This window comes from Mizuhopecten yessoensis, unplaced genomic scaffold (genome assembly GCF_002113885.1).
Source record: "Mizuhopecten yessoensis strain PY_sf001 unplaced genomic scaffold, ASM211388v2 scaffold11037, whole genome shotgun sequence".
Classification (NCBI taxonomy): domain Eukaryota; kingdom Metazoa; phylum Mollusca; class Bivalvia; order Pectinida; family Pectinidae; genus Mizuhopecten; species Mizuhopecten yessoensis.
The window spans coordinates 5,374-25,634 of NW_018408847.1; the positions used below are offsets into that span (position 1 = coordinate 5,374).

Genomic DNA, 20,261 nt, shown 5'->3' on the forward strand with positions numbered 1-20,261 from the left:
ATTTTTGTTGACCTTTGTCCATGGAAGGTCCCTGCAAAATTTCATTGAAATTGGTTCAGGGGTTTTGGAGAAGAAGTCGAAAATGTAAATTGTTTACGGACGCACGACGGACGACGACGGACAAAAGGCGATAGCAATAGGTCACTTGAGACTTTGTCTCAGGTGACCTAAAAAACCACCATGTATCTAAATCCATCAGTGAATCCCTAGAATAAATTGAAATATCAATATGTCACACGAGATTCAATTGGTCCTTTTCACCACTCTACATTTACATCTTGCACACCCAGGACATAAAGAACAGATTTTATAAACTACCACAGAATTCACTGACATACATAACAATACTGATTTAAAGTTAAGCCCTTCTCAACCCCCCATGTAGAAATATGACAGACTTCGTTTCTTAAATGTGATTTTGAGACATTCTCACCAGAACCAAATAATGAAGTTTAGCACTGCCACATGTGATCAGCCGATATCATAATTTGTAAACTGGTCTTTCATGAAAATCATGACATGAAATACTCAAACTAACTGCTATAGCAATTCTGAATATTTCTCTCACACTTCTTCTATTCGAAAATCAAATAAATTTAAAACACATTCAAAGTAAGCAAGTAAAAGGTAATAGAATAGAAATCTTATACTAGGAAAACACCTAGAATTTTGTCCAGGTTTGAATTTCCAAAACAAACGCTTTGAAAGTAAGGTGAAATTTTGACCATTAGAACTGAAAGCTGTCAAAATAACTGGTAATAATGTTTATGTAGTGATAATCTAGTGTTACATTTACCAGCGACAATTTCACAGATTCTGTTCTGTTAGACAACTGACAACTGTAGTGTTAAAGTGGGACCTAATGCCATATAATTGTCTCTACTTCACAGAAGGTTTTTGTATGCAATATGTTATTTTACGAATTTCCGCATGTCATCATATATACAATATAAATTAAAATCAACATCTGGATTAGTGGTCTTAGTGAAAATAATTGCTTTTTTAAAGCAACAGTATGTAGTTGAAGTAATTTAAAGTCAAAATTAGTCTTGTCATAGCATAAGTGCGTAATCACAAGTTTGTAATCATATCAACAGTCTGTAGTCATAATAGCAACAGCCTGTAGTCATATCAACAGCCTGTAATCATATAAACAGTCTAGTCATAGCAACAGCCTGTAGTCATAGCAACAGTCTGTAGTCATAGCAACAGTCTGTAGTCATAGCAACAGCCTGTACTCATATAAACAGTCTAGTCATAGCAACAGTCTGTAGTCATAGCAACAGCCTGTAGTCGTAGCAACAGTCTGTAGTCATATCAACAGCATGTAGTCATATCAACAGTCTGTAGTCATATCAACAGTCTGTAGTCATAGCAACAGCCTGTAGTCATATCAACAGTCTGTAGTCATAGCAACAGTCTGTAGTCATAGCAACAGTCTGTAGTCATATCAACAGCCTGTAGTCATATCAACAGTCTGTAGTCATAGCATCAGTGTAATCACACGTCTGTAGTCATAGCATCAGTGTGTAGTCACATCAACAGTCTGTAGTCATAGCAACAGTCTGTACTCATATCAACAGTCTGTAGTCATATCAACAGCCGGTAGTCATATCAACAGTCTGTAGTCCTATCAACAGTCTGTTGTCATATCAACAGTCTGTAGTCATATCAACAGTCTGTAGGCATATTAACAGTCTGTAGTCATTTCAACAGTCTGTAGTCATATCAACAGTCTGTAGTCATATCAACAGTCTGTAGTCATATCAACAGCCTGTAGTCATATCAACAGTCGGTAGGCATATTAACAGCCTGTAGTCATATCAACAGTCTGTAGTCATAGTAATAGTCTAGTCATAGTAACAGTCTAGTCATAGCAACAGTCTGTAGTCATAGCAACAGTCTGTAGTCCTAGCAACAGTCTGTAGTCATATCAACAGTCTTTAGTCCTAGCAACAGTCTGTAGTCCTAGCAACAGTCTGTAGTCATATCAACAGTCTTTAGTCGTAGCAACAGTCTGTAGTCCTAGCATCAGTCTGTAGTCATAGCAACAGTCTGTAGTCATAGCATCAGTCTGTAGTCATATTAACAGTCTAGTCATAGCATCAGTCTGTAGTCATAGTAACAGTCTGTAGTCATATTAACAGTCGGTAGTCATATTAACAGTCTAGTCATAGCAACAGTCTGTAGTCATAAAATCAGTCTGTAGTCATAGCAACAGTGTGTAGTCATAGCATCAGTGTGTAGTCATAAAAACAAGCCTGTAGTCATAGCAACAGTCTGCAGTCTTAGCAACAGTTTACAACAATATCAGTAACTAGTAACCATACAAGTCCGTAGTCAAAATGTTAAGTGAAATGAGCTGACCTATATTTACAAACCAGTATAGTACAGTTTGTTACGAGACAATGACTTGGTAGGATTATTTGTAGTAACATCAACTCTATATACAAATTATATAGGACTTGTGTAATCTGACATCATCCTTCTTGCTCTTCCATACCTCTGTTATCTGACACCTCATCACACTGACTTTCACCCAGACTACAATATCATAACTAAGCCGCACATTGCAACATGAGCTAGCAAGGATATCTCTAGCTATCAAATAATATACACATTCATGGGATTTTGCACAATTATATTTATAACTAGCTAAATTGAAAACAAAAAAAATCAAATCTTTTAACCAGTTTTATTTGGAGAAGGGCTTGGAAGGGTAACATTTTCATTAACAATAGCTAAAATAACTACATAAATACTGGGTTTGGAACTTGAAATTGCCAATTATTTTTTGGATTATCTTCATATGAATATGGTTCTTTTACAAAATACCTTTCTTAGTTAATATAAACAAGCCATCTCTCTGTACTGTTCTACACACAAGCTATACCCCTGTACTGTACTGTTCCTGGCCTACACACAAGCTATATCCCTGTACTGTTCTGTTCCTGGCCTACACACAAGCTATACCCCTGTACTGTTCTGTTCCTGGCCTAAACACAAGCTATACCGCTGTACTGTTCTGTGTCTGGCCTACACACAAGCTATATCCCCATACTGTTCTGTTCATTGCCTACACACAAGGTTTACCCTTGTACTTTTCTGTTCCTGGCCTAAACACAAGCTATATCCCTGTACTGTTCTGTTCCTGGCCTAAACACAAGCTATACCCTTCTACTGTTCTGTTCCTGGTCTACACACAAGCTATACCCCTGTACTGTTCTGTGCCTGGCCTACGGACAAGCTTTACCTCTGTACTGTTCTGTGCCTGGCCTACACACAAGCTATATCCCTGTACTGTTCTGTGCCTGGCCTACACACAAGCTATACCCCTGTACTGTTCTGTTCCTGGCCTTCACACAAGCTATACCCCTGTACTGATCTGTTCCTGGCCTACACACAAGCTATATCTAGGAGAGGGCTTTTATAAGTTTCATAACTTGTGCCCAATCCTCTTGCTTGAATTTAGAAGCAATAAAATATGTTTAAACAAACAAGCTATATCCCTGTACTGCACTATGCCTGGCCTACAAAGAAGCTATACCCCTGTACTGTTCTGTTCCTGGCCTACACACAAGCTTTATTCCTGTACTGTTCTGTTCCTGGCCTACACACAAGCTATACCCCTGTACTGTTCTGTTCCTCGCCTACACACCAGCTATACCCCTGTACTGTACTGTTGATGGCCTACACACAAGCTATATCCCTGTACTGGTCCGTTCCTGGCCTAAACACAACCTATATCCCTGTACTTTAATTTTCCTTGCCTGCTAACAAACCTTGTACTTGTAAGGTTCCTGGCCTTTACAGAGGCCTTCGGTCCGTAACACTGATACCTACAGAAGTACAGAAATAGTCTGTTTGGTTGTTAAGACATCTTATTGACCTACATAGTCAATGGACCAAATTTGATTATTCCAATTTTATACCTTGGAACTTAATATCAAAACTTTCATTCTTTTTTTCTTGTCCAGAAAGGTTCCTTTTGGGAGTGTTTACCCGGTGTTTAGGTATTTATCTTTGAATTCTCTTCCATGAGGTCTAATTTCACAGTATCAAATATTACTAGAATATTGATTAGTAAGAAGAAATTTAATCTCATACATTGAAAAAAATATTTGAAGACTTGACCATTAAATTTTCTACAAATTCTTGACATCTTATCACACTCTGTGTGAAGAAAGATGACCTTATATAGAACAAGAAGTCAACATTTCCCTCAACCTCAAAACTGTTCTTCAAAATATAATGGCCATAAGATATTAATGGTCAGTTTCATAAACTTCTTTATCAAAAATACTTTGTGACAAATACCTGCAACAGGTAGCCCCTCTGTGACATAAACAGAGCAACTGTGGGGCTGAGGGGTGTAAATCATTACTACTTCCATCCATCTCATGCAGTATTCCTCAGGTTACTTCAAAACTCACTTTATCTCATCCTTCCATAAAAATACATAGATGTTGCCTTGACCTTTTCAACTACATGCTACCTTGACCTTTTGATCCACTCTGACCTTCATTTCTTATATGGCCTTGACTTGATCATCTTTAAAGTTGTTTGTATATTTACAATAAAACGGTTTTATATGTAGATACTATAAAATTGATTTTCATTTTCTGTTGTTGTTTACTTTAGAAATATGCACCCTCCAATTTAGCAGAATTGTCCCAAAATGTATCAAAATGACTAAAATGAAAACGATACAGTTGAGTATATATTGAAAAATTACATGTTGTTGTCATACTATTAGGAATTATTTGGGGGGGGGGTTGGATTTTTTTTTAGGAAATTTAATGAAAAAAATTGCATCTAAATTACAGACGTGTTTCTGTTGACTATTTGCTGATCATCAACAATAGTTGTTAACCATTGAAATATATAACTCACTCTTTTATTTTTTTTGCAATATTTCAACATTGAAATATATAACCCAATTAATTCTTTGCAATTAACTGTTTAACATTTTCAGAACCAGACTACCTCCTACCTGGAGGAACAGATGTCTAACCTCTTTGATATTTTATCACAGCTAAGCGATATTAATTCAGGAATTTTGTTTAGCAGAAAATATTTTTTTTAATATAAATGGTTTGCAAATTCAAGATGTTGGTGAAGTGATAAGTATACCAGATCCTTATGCAATAGGCTGCTTTTCAGATCTAAAGACAACACAATGTAGACTATTTAATGCTTCTTACACAAGTCTACAGCTATTGTAGGTTTGTTCATAAGCAACACGTCTATAGACACTGTCAATTTGCCAACCTGCGTAGTTAAAACTCAAGACAATACTTTGCTTGCCATGAATTACGGCGCAAATACTTTATCAGGTTCTAAACTCGAGCTTTAAACCCAACATGCACCAAAATTGGCAAGATTGAGACCTAGGTATATGTGGAAATATACCATACATCTGTCCTATACGGAACAGGTGATAAAACAGCCCATTTTGGGCCACTCTCTCCAAACGCCCCCTAGTCCAGGTCCTCCTGGTCCCCGGTTGCTCCGCTGGGGTTTGTCATGTTTTCCATCAGTTCCAGGACGTGTTGCACTGGCTGAGGATGGCCAGACTCGTCAACACGACTCGGCTGTATGATCCCTTGGCTGTAGGTAGGAGAGATTAAGATTTTTGTAGAATTTCATATCAACCTTTCCTATTATACATGCATGGTGTCTTAGCTTTGAAAGGTAAGATACGTCAGAGAAATAAATCTGAAAACAAGCAATCAATTGCCTGCCATTGTACATTTTTCTGGAATTTAAATAAAAAATCCACTTTCTTTATTCCAACTTATTCACCAAGAAATTCTTCTAATTTTTGCATAAAATATAGAATAATCTTATGGCTTAATACATGTTAAGATGGCAATGTTATAACAAAAACCAGCACAAGAGAGTAACTTAAATGTAAGCAGACTACATCCTACCGGTACTGTGACCTAAGATTGTGACATCATAATTCATCATTTCAAAATATGCTAAAAAAATTGAAAATAAAACTAACTCAAGTTAGATTAGCAAGATAACGACCGACACCTTTTAGAGATCTCTCGTGTGTTTTAGACATGGATATACAAGGTTTGGTTGGGGAACCTCCTATAACAGTGTGGAACAGACTTGAGTACACTGGAAGTGGAGCCTCAGTGTAATGAAATTGGGTATTAACCCTTTCACCACTGTAGACCATAATGGACTCATCCAGATCAATGCTTGGTAGAGTCTACTAAAGTTATATAGGGTTGAAAGGGTTAAAGACCATAGGGGTACGCACCACTGGAGTTTGTGCATCATGTTGACTAGTTTCATGGCTTCAAACTCCTTCTGCTCCTCACTCATCCCCTCAAAAGGATCCGGCTTGTCCTCCTCCCATCTCCCTGTCACAGGATTCACCCTACAAATTTTACAATGACAATTAAAAAGAACATATTTTGTACATTTTCATCCATCAAATTGACAATGGTCATGTAGCCTGTTTTTAGGTCACCCGAGACAAAGTCTCAAGTGACCTATTGCTATCGCCTTTTGTCCGGCGTCTTGTGTCGTGCGTCCGTAAACAATTTACATTTTCGACTTCTTCTCCAAAACCCCTGAACCAATTTCAATGAAATTTTGCAGAAACCTTCCATGGCCATAGGTCAACCAAAATTGTGAATTATATGGTCCCCAGCCTCCCGGGGCCTGAGGGGCGGGGCCAGAAAGGGTCAAATTGACTAAAATTTCAAAAATCTGTTTCTCAAGATCCAGATATGGTAAGTTCGAATACTCTTCATAGATGGAAGGGTCTTAAGGTGCTTTACCAAAATTGTGAATTTCATGACCCAGGGGTCCCTGGGGAGGGGATAAACTTTACTATAGTTTATATAGGGAAATTACATTTTGGACCAACATTTGTTTGATTTCCAGCGGAATTAATTCAAACTTGGTTAGCATTATCAGTATTGGATAGCCGTTTAATGGTATGCACATATCCGCCCTGACTGACCCCCAGGGGCTGATGGGTGGGGCCAGAAAGGGTTGAATTGACTGAAATTTCAAAAATCTTCTTCTCAAGACCAAGATATGGTAGAATCAAATACTCTTCATAGATGGAATGGTCTTAAGGTGCTTTACCAAAATTGTGAATTTCATGACCCTTGGGTCTCACATTTCCCCCTGGGGAGGGGGTAAACTTTACTATAGTTTAATTGTGAATTATATGGTCCCCAGCCCCCAGGAGCCTGAGGGGCAGGGCCAAAAAAGGGTCAAATTAACTAAAATTTCAAAGATCTTCTCAATATCCAGATATGGTAGAATCAAATACTCTTCATAAATGGAAGGGTCTTAAGGTGCTTTACCATAATTCAGCTGACTGACAGAACCACTATTTGTACATAGTACATATACTACCCAGATCTTCCACACTACTTTTGCATTACATGTAGTTAAGTTACCGTTGTTACAAAATGATTTCTTTTTCATTTGGCAACATCGATAACATCAGTTTTTACATAACGAAGGTGACCGTTAAGGCCCATGGGCCTCTTGTTTAGATGAAAGAATCAAATTAGAACTTGAACATACACCACCTTATCAGGAGAAATGAAATATCTAAGACCTCTTGGTCATTTACAAATGAACAACTTGTTTCCATGTAAATTTCAGTGCAATTTGAGTTGTGTAGCCTCACATTGAGCAATATTCTCCTTTAGAGTAAAAGTTATTCAGATTGACTACATACATTGAGACCTATAGTGTTGTCTGTTGTCAACAGGTTTTCAGATTTTAATGGAGTCTGGTAAGATTAATAACACTGTACTAGAATTTTGTTTTTAGGCAATCTACAGTAAAACCTCTTTAGAATGCCACCATTTGTCCAGAGACATTATATAAGGGTCTGGCGATAGATTGATGGGGAATGTACAAAGGAATTATTAAGAACACAGGAAAAAAGGACACTTGACATTTGTTGCTGGTGTAATAAGTAAATGAAATGAGGGCATTATATTCAGGTTTCACTGTATCTAAGTCAATATTGGCTATTGCGAACTTACATGTTTCTTAATTGACTATACTCTTCTGTGTCTGAGTCGTCTGAGTTACTGGAGTAGTCTCCCCCTGACTTGCCTCCGAGCAGGAGACCCCTGTTGGCTAGGAGGCCAGCACTGTTCCCGTACCCTGTGTACTTGACCATTCTGTTGACTGTGTAGGCAGTAATAAGGCATTTATTACTTAGATACAATAGTTACATCAACTTTTTACTGTTGTATCAAAACATGCAAGAAATATTATGCTATACATGATCTTCCTTATCAGCACAGAACAAGCAATCCATGGGTCTGAATAACTGATATCATGGCAAAAATCTTCAAACCCTCTCATCTAGTACATGTTAAATAATATTAGCAGTAAAACTAAAATTGTAGGTTTAGAGATTTAAAATGATTACCCACATGCAGGAATGCAAATTTATATAAATATATATTTTCACGTTTCTCTATAATTTGATTTTGAAAATTTTGAACATTTGTTATGTGAATTAGAATCTAAACAACTGAACCATTTCTGTATTATTCAAAATAAACTAATCAAATACACAAATGAAAACACAGTGAAACAAAATTAATTCATTAACATGATTTTATATGTTTCTATAAATGGACCGCTTAAATCTGTTAAATTATTCTTCAGCAAATGCCATTTATCAATAGGGGACATTGTTAATCCAATACTGTATGGTTATGTTTTATTTTAACAATTCTGTACTGGTAAGCATAAAATGTATAGTTATGTTCTATGTTCAACAATTCTGTACTGGTAAGCATAAAATGTATGGTTATGTTCTATGTTCAACAATTCTGTACTGATAAGCATCAAATGTATCCTTACCGCTCTCTTTACACAAAACGAACAGGAAATCAGCAGCCAGGTCTTTAACGTCTGCGATGGGCGAGGTTAGCAGCTTACAAAGTCTACAGAAAACAAACAACAATCTGACACACAATTCTGAAATGCAGTCTAGATTACCTGGTATAAATAATGCCAACACATTGACTTGTCAAGGAAAGATGTGACTTTGTTTACCACTCCACATGTCTGCAACCAAACTGACACCAAAGAACTAAATACTGTAGCAGCACAGAGTAATTTACATTACACGGAGCTAAATCAACAAAACATCCCCTTCATGTTTGAATTTATCCTGTTCATTGTGTTTGTGTGTGACGTGATGATGTCCTTCTATCAGACTAATGCCACCTCACAAATTACCCCTGTGGCCCTGTGTGTACAGTTCTACCCTGGATATTGTGAAAATGCCAACTAGTTTAATCATCAACATGATATGTCCTACATTTCTGTAATGTTGTATCACCTGTTTTGGTAGTAGATACATGATTATGTATACATCTAATATGCTGCTTTAATTTTAGCATTCCGTTTAATGTCAGGACTGGTATCAGAACTTCGAGCTGATGACAGTAATATGCGACACATTCACAGGTATTTTGCAGGAGAAAAACAGGCACAAATCTTTTGTAAAACATTTCTGGAACCAAACATTTACCATTTCATGAGGTAAAGCCTGAAAGACCTGTACGTGTTAAAGCAGACCCTGAAAGTCATTTCCAAGGCTCACTAGACGCCAAAATCAGCCTACTAGGTCCTTGTTTAAACAAATAACTCTGGTCCAACTGGTCGAACAGCTTGGACCTCGAAAAGCTAGAGCAGCTATAGTTTAATTATGAGGGAGGGGAGACAACTCACCTGTTTCTAAGTGTATCCCCATCTTCTGGTAATTTCTTCACCTCATCCTTCAATGGTGGCAATACCTTAAATTAAGAAGAAATAGTAAAATAATGCTAACTGTGACAATGTATGGCACACTACATATTTATTATTTTGTACATACCAATATTAACAAGAGGTACTACAGTGATTTTCTCTACGTGGAAAGAAAGATCATCAGGGGCTTTACTTAAATCGTAAATTTCAGGACCCCCGAGCTATCCGTTCTCCCTTGGGGAGGGGGTAAAGTTTACTATAGTTTATATAGGGAAATAACACTTTTGAGTATATTTTGACAACTTTCTGTAGGAAATTATTTTTACTTGGTGAGAATTATCCTTGGAGGAAGATGGTTTCAAATTGAAAAATTGAGAATCCTACCCCAACCCCTGGGGCCAGGGCGGGGCCCCAAAGGGAAAATTAACCAATATTTCAAAAATCTTCTTCTCCAGACTCACAGGTACTACAGTGATTTTCTCTGCATGGAAAGAAAATCATCAGGGACTTTATTTAAATTGTAAATTTCAGGACCACCGAGCTATTCGTTCTCCCTTGCGGAGGGGGTAAAGTTTGATATAGTTTATATAGGGAAATAACACTTTTCGGTATATATTTTATCCATTTTCAGCAGAAAATTACTCAAACAAGTTTACGCACGACGGACGACGGACGACGACGGACGAAAAGCGATTAGAATAGGTCACTTGAGCAAAGCTCAGGTGACCTAAAAACAGATATTATTTATGTGTTGGTATCCAATATGTTTAGTCGGACAATATTATACATGTGATCTGACAATAGAAACCAAAGAACTTGCACAAAAACTCAATTCCACCAAACAAAAAAATCAATTTCAAAAGAAGTATTAAGCACATAATTAAAACACCGCCATCTTCTGCTCTGTTAGCCCTACTTATCAGGCAGTGACAGAACTTGTGGCTGACTGTCAAACCTTTTTATCTTGGCACATTAGAATTGGTGGATGACTTTAACCTAATTACCTTGAAGCGACAGAACTTGCGGATGGCCCTGTTCGCCCTACTTACCTTGGAGCGACAGAACTTGCGGATGGCCCTGTCAGCCCTGCTTACCTTGGAGCGACAGAACTTGCGGATGGCCCTGTCAGCCCTGCTTACCTTGGAGCGACAGAACTTGCGGATGGCCCTGTCAGCCCTGCTTACCTTGGAGCGACAGAACTTGCGGATGGCCCTGTACGCCCTACTTACCTTGCAGCGACAGAACTTGCGGATGGCCCTGTTAGCCCTACTTACCTTGGAGCGACAGAACTTCCGGATAGCCTTGTACACCCTACTTACCTTGGAGCGACAGAACTTGCGGATGGCCCTGTAAGCCCTGCTTACCTTGGAGCGACAGAACTTGCGGATGGCCCTGTTAGCCCGACATGTCTCACACAGGCAGTGGAGGATGGGAGTTAGACTTTCCTTCAGTGACTTCATTGGCTAGAAATTAAACAAAAAGAAATAATGGTATAAAATATTAAGTGTCTTTATATACATGCATTAGGCAAAAGAAAGGTTTGAAGAATCTGTCATAATTACAAACCGTTATATACGTGTACTGTATTCGGGTTATTGTCGTTCTAGTCCTGGTTATTTACCGACATTCAGCTGATATAAATCTGTGTCTTGTAAACTAGAGTGTTACTGATATGAACCCTTCATCACTGTTGTGTAGACATTTCTACTTTACAGAGACAAATCTCTGACATGAAGTATTATTACCACGTCTATCCTATTGTACAGGAAGTCGAGCAGAACTATGATAGCTTCCATATTTTTTCCATCAAACTCGACATCTTTATTCTCCATGCCTCCAACATCGATCTCGTTGAGGGGAATAAGCAGCTCCTCGTAACAGTCCCGTGGGATGTTCGTCAGTAGGTTTACTGTGTGACTGAAACAATAACATAGATATTTATTTCTCGCACCTAAGACAGAGATATCCCACGTCATACCCTATGCTAGATTTTTCCATCTCGTCCGATCCGTCTTGTACCTTTACGTGACATTTCGCGGAATTTTACACTGCGATGTATTCATCCGCATGTTAACTGCTTGAAATTGACAATTTGCATTATAAATGTTCTGTTTTGTCGTTATAAGTATAGTTTTGATGTTGTTAGATATTTGATGTTGTAGATAAAATATAATCTACACTGTGAAATACGTTGTAATCTATGTTAGGACGGACTACATTTTTACGCGGAAGCATTCAAATGTAGCTTTAGTAGTGAAGAGGTCATTATCATTTGAGCCCCAAGGCGGGATACTTGTAGTTTCCAGCAAAATTGAATACTTAGTAGTTCTTTTCGAACTAAAAGGTGTGAGGAAAAAAAATCAATTACCTGTAACTGAGCAAGATCGGGTTATCTTAGTCTCGGGCTGAGATTCTGTAACATCCCAACCTTGGCTTACGCCTCGGTTTGGATTTTGTTACAGAATCCCAACCCTCGACTGAGATAACCCGATCTCGCTCAGTTACAGGTTTAAGATTTTATTAATCTCAATTCTAGTGTTTACTTTGGATCAATGTGATGGTTTGGTTTTACACCACATATCACAAGACTCCCATTTTTGTTATATATTTAGGCAGATTTAGAGATAACAATATGACAGAGCATTTTGATATGTTGTGATGTGTTTTGATATGTTGTGATGTGTTTTGATATGTTGTCATATCACAAGGAATAACAAGGACTTGGATAAAAGATATCTGCTGTTACAGAGATTCACTAGTACAGAATCTCTGGTCAGATAAACAACGACTACATACAAGTACAGGAAGGACATTACAGCCCAGACATCTTTATAAGAACATCCATTAAGTTTTTAAAACACTTATCATTCATCTGTGTTTACCCCAGATCTTTTGTTCTTTTTGTTTTAAACACATTTGACTATGAAAATTGGTTAATAAGGACATTCAAATAAAACAAACTTCCGTGAGGGAAGCCATTTACAGAAAAAGTAGATGGAGGATGGACAGATGACACGTTAACATCCCCTGATGCCCTAGGTACTTAATGAGCTGATGAATCTCTGGGAGAAGATTTACTGTTTAGGTTGAATACAGCAAGTCCTTTTAAATCCTTCTAAATTAGTAATTATGGAGATATTATGTCTTTAACACAGGTACTGTTTGACCTAATGTCTTAGAAATACATTCATTTAGATTTTTAACTTTTCTTTATCACATGCACTTACAGTAATTAAGTCAAATCCAGAAGCATTCTTAAAATACCAGTAAATTGCTGGTCGAATATTAAAGCTATCACGGACTGATCAAGAGTCTCCATTATTTTCAAGAAATGTTTTTAACAGCTCTGACTGACTTGACATCAGATTAATCATGCCCAGATAGTGTGGCTACCTTTGTAGTTCCTCCTGGCGGTCCTTGCTCTGTGTTTTACTCATCAGAAGATCCCGGAGCACACTGACCAGGCGCATGAAGTGGGCCTCCTCCTCCTACAAGGAAACAACACAGTGATCACAACATCAGCCTCTACAAACTGGTACACAATGCATTAACACATCTACATGTATAACAGCTTAAAACTAAGGCCCTGATAGGCTTTCACTGAACAATTTAACTGACCTTGAGGAGAAGGTCACAGTGCTAATTAGCGGGTTAATTAGCGAGTACTGCTCACATTCTGTAGATGATTTGGTTTACTTAATACAAAATGTATTTCTTAATTAAAAAATTAAAATTAAACACCAACTTAACCTTGAGGAGTTTCATAATTATGATACACAGCATAAATTCTGTTGGGGACGTTGTTAGACAATTCACTTTAAATATCATCATACAGCGTACGAATAAAATACAAACTTAAACTGAAAATACAGCAGTTATTTATTTAACCTTTGACCTTGGTCCACAGACCTAACAACAGTACACTTATCATATTCTCGGGAAGATGTTGATAATCCAATGTGTCATCAGGATACACAAAATCAATTTTAAACTCTTTGAAAATTAAGGCCATGATAAGATTTCCAGAACCTTAGTCTGCATTCATATTAATGGGGACAAGATAAAGACATTAAAGCAGAAACTACAGGCCCTTTCCGGATTTTACTGTTTATGTTATAACACTACAAAATCATTTGCTAAAACATTAATTACTCTCTAAATGCAACAGAGGCTATTTTTTTTCAACCTGGGACCTCCTGGGACTTAAGCTCTACGGACTGAGCTAAAGAGAAATTCTCCCTAGCAGAGTCGGTAGAATGCAGTTAGTATTCTGTACATGGGTGACATACAGGGTGTATTGCACCCGTGTAAACTCGTCACAAGTCTTCCAGGGGTTATAGTGGTTCTTGTTAAAGTATTTATCAGGGTGCCAGGGAAATATGTTTATAATTAAGTTTGAGTGTAAGTTCTCTTTGTATATCAGCTATTCTATTTACACCAGCCTGGTGTCCTTACCTCATCTAAAGCATTTTTATCAATCGGGACTGTGATGTTAAAGAGAATTTTGAGGATTTCGCAGCAGAGGTCCACCTCCTGTTCCGTAAGTCCGGACTGTCGGGCATCTGCATCCCGAAGTATTAAATCAACAACCTCCATCAGGTAGGTAAAGCCATGTAGCTCGTAACGGATCAGGGGTCTGAATAACACAGAGCGAACTTGTGAATACACATTTTATGGACAGATATAAATATATATGAAGCTCATAAAATCAGTACGTATAAATACAGATAAATGTCAATGCCATAGCAAATCAAGAGATTTAACAGGTAAAAAGTGCATATTACAAGGATCTGAGCCCAAAACATGATACATCTTATAACAGTACTGAACTGTATGTCTAATAACAGTTCTAAACTCCAATAAAAATCACATTTCTATGGACTACATGTAGTCGTAAAGGCTCCTATTCTTATCATGGGTAAAATAAGGTCAATAGATAATATCAATATTGACCTCAACTGAAGTCAGTAGCTGTATGGTACTTGTTTACCTTGTTTCAGCACACAGGGCAGTCAACAGGAACAGCATCCTCATATCAAAGAACTGCCAAACAATAAAACATTCATCATTGTTTGATATCTGTATCTCATCAATTAAGGTGTGGAGCAGAACTATCAAACAGGTATAATATTGTCTGTATACAAATAAAAACAAATGTAAACACTCACATTAGTATGTATATTAATATTTTTAATGAAATATGTTATCACTCATTAACTCATTCACCCCTGAAATTGCATAATGAACTATTCTAACCTTTGAATTGGAAGAGTTCAAATGAGTCTTCAGGGGTGAATGATCTAACCATATTCAATATTTGTTGAAAGCAATCCCAAAACATTGGTATGACTGAAAACCAGAAAATCTAAAGCATGCAAAAGTTTTGCAGAAAAAATATTCCACATCATACAATGTTTTAAACCTGTGTATAGATGTATACTGACAAACCATTGCACATTATACAATATTTTAAACCTGTGTATAGATGTATACTGACAAACCATTCCACATTATACAATGTTTTAAAACCTGTGTATAGATGTTTACTGACAAACCATTCCACATTATACAATGTTTTAGAACATGTGTATAGATGTATGCTGACAAACCATTCCACATTATACAATGTTTTAAAACCTGTGTATAGATGTTTACTGACAAATCATTCCACATTATACAATGTTTTAAAACCTGTGTATAGATGTATGCTGACAAATCATTCCACATTATACAATGTTTTAGAACCTGTGTATAGATGTATACAGACAAACCATTCCACATTATACAATGCTTTAAAACCTGTGTATAGATGGATGCTGACAAATCATTCCACATAATACAATGTTTTAGAACCTGTGTATAGATGTATACTGACAACCCATTCCACATTATACAATGTTTTAAAACCTGTGTATAGATGTTTACTGACAAATCATTCCACATTATACAATATTTTAGAACCTAGATGAATGACAGCACTATCTGTGAGTTACCTTGATTTCAAACTTGAGATCTGGGTCCTTGTACGTCTTCAGTCTCTGTATTATCCCCTCCACACAGCCGTTTTTACTACAAGGAAAAAAATATTGTTACAGAATTGAGGAGGGGCAGTATATCAATTTGACCCTAAAATCTAACTTAAACACTATGTAACATTAAAGTAACTAGTGTTACTAGTTACACTAGGTAAATCACAGTTACATCCTTTCTATGATTACACATTTACAAACGATTTTGTTGAAACTATATTTCACGATGGCTGGTATATATATACCGAGTGGGTTATTCATGTATCTTTTGTACTAATATTCACTCTGTTATCCATGAAAACCATAAATACTCTGTAACAGTGTTATACACCAAGTCAGCACTAACAACGATATGTTTTATGATATATGATTTAAGTTACAGACAGTTTCCTGTCACACTTACCTGATGAGTCAGCACTAACAACGATATGTTTTATGATATATGATTTAAGTTACAGACAGTTTCCTGTCACACTTACCTGATGAGTCAGCACTAACAACGATATGTCTTATGATATATGATTTAAGTTACAGACAGTTTCCTGTCACACTTACCTGATGAGTCAGCACTAACAACGATATGTCTTATGATATATGATTTAAGTTACAGACAGTTTCCTGTCACACTTACCTGATGAGTCAGCACTAACAACGATATGTCTTATGATATATGATTTAAGTTACAGACAGTTTCCTGTCACACTTACCTGATGAGTCAGCACTAACAACGATATGTCTTATGATATATGATTTAAGTTACAGACAGTTTCCTGTCACACTTACCTGATGAGTCAGCACTAACAACGATATGTCTTATGATATATGATTTAAGTTACAGACAGTTTCCTGTCACACTTACCTGATGAGTCAGCACTAACAACGATATGTCTTATGATATATGATTTAAGTTACAGACAGTTTCCTGTCACACTTACCTGATGAGTCAGCACTAACAACGATATGTCTTATGATATATGATTTAAGTTACAGACAGTTTCCTGTCACACTTACCTGATGAGTCAGCACTAACAACGATATGTCTTATGATATATGATTTAAGTTACAGACAGTTTCCTGTCACACTTACCTGATGAGTCAGCACTAACAACGATATGTCTTATGATATATGATTTAAGTTACAGACAGTTTCCTGTCACACTTACCTGATGAGTCAGCACTAACAACGATATGTCTTATGATATATGATTTAAGTTACAGACAGTTTCCTGTCACACTTACCTGATGAGTCAGCACTAACAACGATATGTCTTATGATATATGATTTAAGTTACAGACAGTTTCCTGTCACACTTACCTGATGAGTCAGCACTAACAACGATATGTCTTATGATATATGATTTAAGTTACAGACAGTTTCCTGTCACACTTACCTGATGAGTCAGCACTAACAACGATATGTTTTATGATATATGATTTAAGTTACAGACAGTTTCCTGTCACACTTACCTGATGAGTCAGCACTAACAACGATATGTCTTATGATATATGATTTAAGTTACAGACAGTTTCCTGTCACACTTACCTGATGAGTCAGCACTAACAACGATATGTTTTATGATATATGATTTAAGTTACAGACAGTTTCCTGTCACACTTACCTGATGAGTCAGCACTAACAACGATATGTCTTATGATATATGATTTAAGTTACAGACAGTTTCATGTCACACTTACCTGATGAGTCAGCACTTACAACGATATGTTTTATGATATATGATTTAAGTTACAGACAGTTTCCTGTCACAACTACCTGATGAGTCAGCACTAACAACGATATGTCTTATGATATATGATTTAAGTTACAGACAGTTTCATGTCACACTTACCTGATGAGTCAGCACTTACAACGATATGTTTTATGATATATGATTTAAGTTACAGACAGTTTCCTGTCACAACTACCTGATGAGTCAGCACTTACAACGATATGTCTTATGATATATGATTTAAGTTACAGACAATTTCATGTCACACTTACCTGATGAGTCAGCACTTACAACGATATGTTTTATGATATATGATTTAAGTTACAGACAGTTTCCTGTCACAACTACCTGATGAGTCAGCACTAACAACGATATGTCTTATGATATATGATTTAAGTTACAGACAGTTTCCTGTCATACTTACCTGCACACTCTCTGTACTTGGACATTGTTGAATATTAAGTTACACAGACATTTCTGAGCTTCCACCATCACTGTCAAAAAATTAAACGTCATCATTTTGACAGTTTTGATGAAGGGGAGAATTAAAATAATTGGTGTTTTTACCCATGAGTACATTCTTAACTTGAGAATATGAAAATTAAAAAAATCAAAGATCAAAATGTATTCATGACTTCAATTTAGAAATCATTGTTTAATACTCAGTAATTCTATTTCGTAAAAAAATAATGAACAAAGTGTGATACGTAGTGTGTCAGAAACATCAGAGACAATGCTCATTACACAATCCAATATGATGAAGATGAGGAAGAGCTACGGGACCAGTTTTCAGTTTTCATCAACTAGTATTAGACTGCTAATGTGTTAAAAATGTTGGCAAAACATTTACCCTTTATTTCAGCTGTCCACAAGGTACCTTTTAATTTCAGTGTGATCGTTTCAAACTCAGACATTTATACCTCAATTGTACATTATCACTTTAAAAAAAGTATTTTATTAAGTATTTAATATCATAGAGAAAGAAATCTGTTTCATAGGTGATATATGTTTACATTAATGATAAAAGATATAATATATACATAATTCAGAATGTAAGAAATTTCAAATCACTTTGACCTTTAACCTGTGACCCCACAGCCAGTGACTCTTACCATCAGGGTCACCGTTCTGTATAGTGACACATTCTCCCTCCTCCTCGGAGTAGTGCTGGAGGCCTGCCATCTTCATTATCAGGTTTAGGGCCACCTCAGAGACCATGCCCGCCAATTTCTCCTTCTCTCGGCTGAACAGGCGCAGTGTCTCCAGGCACAGGATGTGGCACTTGGATGCACCCTGCACACGAAGCAGGTCGAGAATGGCCTCCACACATTTCTACAAATTCAAATCATATTTCTTATCATGAACTCCATTTTCTAGAAATCACAAACCTCACTTTGTGTTCAAACCTCGTCCCCCACCTCCCGTCAACATGACTTATATACAACAGTTTATACTGCTATTACCGTCAATGATTGTTCTACCTCTTTTTGACAGGGGCCTGTACCTGTACCTTGCGACTTTGGGGGAAATATCACACACAAAAAGCATTATTTATAGAAAATAAATGGGTTTTTGCAATGATTTTGGGGAAAAAAAGCAGAAAATATCTAAGAGAATGGGCCTATATATATATGGCTTAAAATTCGCAGAAAACCCCCCCAATATAATGCATGTCCTATGGAATAATTGATCTGGATAGCACCAGGAACTTGTCCCAGTTCTAATTTAAAAGTTACACATACGTACATAACTATGTACTTCCAACTCCGATATATTGAAGTTTAGATATGAAACTGAAATTAAGCATCTACACTTTTTGTAAATTATGATGTATGTACATGTGAAGTCACATAAATACAGGGAAACAAATTCAAATGTTGGGGGGGGGGGGTTAGATTAGTATCAACTCCCTTTATGCGATTGTACATGTGTGAGAGTAGAAACATTTTGGATTACAATTTCCATCATTTTGAAAGCTAAAATGCAACCAGACGTGTACAATTTTGAGGAAAGATTTCGAGATTTTACTGGGATGCATGCCATATCTCCCACCAAACCCATTATGCCACGGTCACCCCAACACACACCATCTCCCACCAAACCTGCTACCCCACAGCCACCGCAACACACACCATCTCCCACCAAACCCGCCACCCCACGGCTACCCCAACACACACCACATACTGCCATCTCCCACAAAACCCACTACCCCACGGCCACCCCAACACACACCACATACTGCCATCTCCCACCATACCCACTACCCCAACACACACCACATACTGCCATCTCCCACCAAACCCACGGCCACCCCAACACACACCACATTCTTCTATCTCCTACCATTCCCACGGCCATCCCAACACACACCACATACTGCCATCTCCCACCAAACCCACGGCCACCCCAACACACACCACATACTGCCATTTCCCACCAAACCCACTACCCCACGGCCACCCCACATACTGCCATCTCCCACCAAACCCACTACCCCACGGCCACCCCAACACACCCCACATACTGTCATCTCCCACCAAACCCACCCCAACACACACCACATACTGCCATCGCCCACCAGACCCACTATCCCACGGCCTCCCCAACACACACCACATACTGCCATCTCTCACCAAACCCACGGCCGCCCCAACACACACCACATACTCCCATTTCCCACCAAACCCACTACCCCACGGCCCCCCCACATACTGCCATCTCCCACCAAACCCACTCCACC

The 20,261-nt window shown here is 37.5% G+C and overlaps 1 protein-coding gene across 3 annotated transcripts in view; it reads right to left on the minus strand.

Annotated features, from left to right (window-relative positions):
- Window positions 1-1,570: 1,570 nt before the first annotated feature.
- Window positions 1,571-20,261, minus strand: part of LOC110464849 (synembryn-A-like) — a 37,379-nt gene continuing 18,688 nt past the window's right edge. The window contains exons 3-16 of one of the 3 annotated variants that reach the window (XR_002464555.1): window positions 18,634-18,853; window positions 17,946-18,015; window positions 15,759-15,834; window positions 14,756-14,808; window positions 14,221-14,401; window positions 13,159-13,253; window positions 11,511-11,682; window positions 11,130-11,228; window positions 9,748-9,812; window positions 8,872-8,954; window positions 8,037-8,184; window positions 6,278-6,397; window positions 3,548-5,610; window positions 1,571-3,413 (exon numbers count right to left, since the gene is read on the minus strand). Coding sequence is in view for 2 of the 3 variants with exons in the window: in XM_021520295.1 (XP_021375970.1) it covers window positions 5,481-5,610; window positions 6,278-6,397; window positions 8,037-8,184; window positions 8,872-8,954; window positions 9,748-9,812; window positions 11,130-11,228; window positions 11,511-11,682; window positions 13,159-13,253; window positions 14,221-14,401; window positions 14,756-14,808; window positions 15,759-15,834; window positions 17,946-18,015; window positions 18,634-18,853 (1,512 nt within the window). In the remaining variant the exon portion in view is untranslated. Of the gene's footprint in view, window positions 5,611-6,277; window positions 6,398-8,036; window positions 8,185-8,871; window positions 8,955-9,747; window positions 9,813-11,129; window positions 11,229-11,510; window positions 11,683-13,158; window positions 13,254-14,220; window positions 14,402-14,755; window positions 14,809-15,758; window positions 15,835-17,945; window positions 18,016-18,633; window positions 18,854-20,261 lie in introns of all 3 variants that reach the window. The other 2 variants (XM_021520296.1, XM_021520295.1) reach the window with 2 other exon arrangements.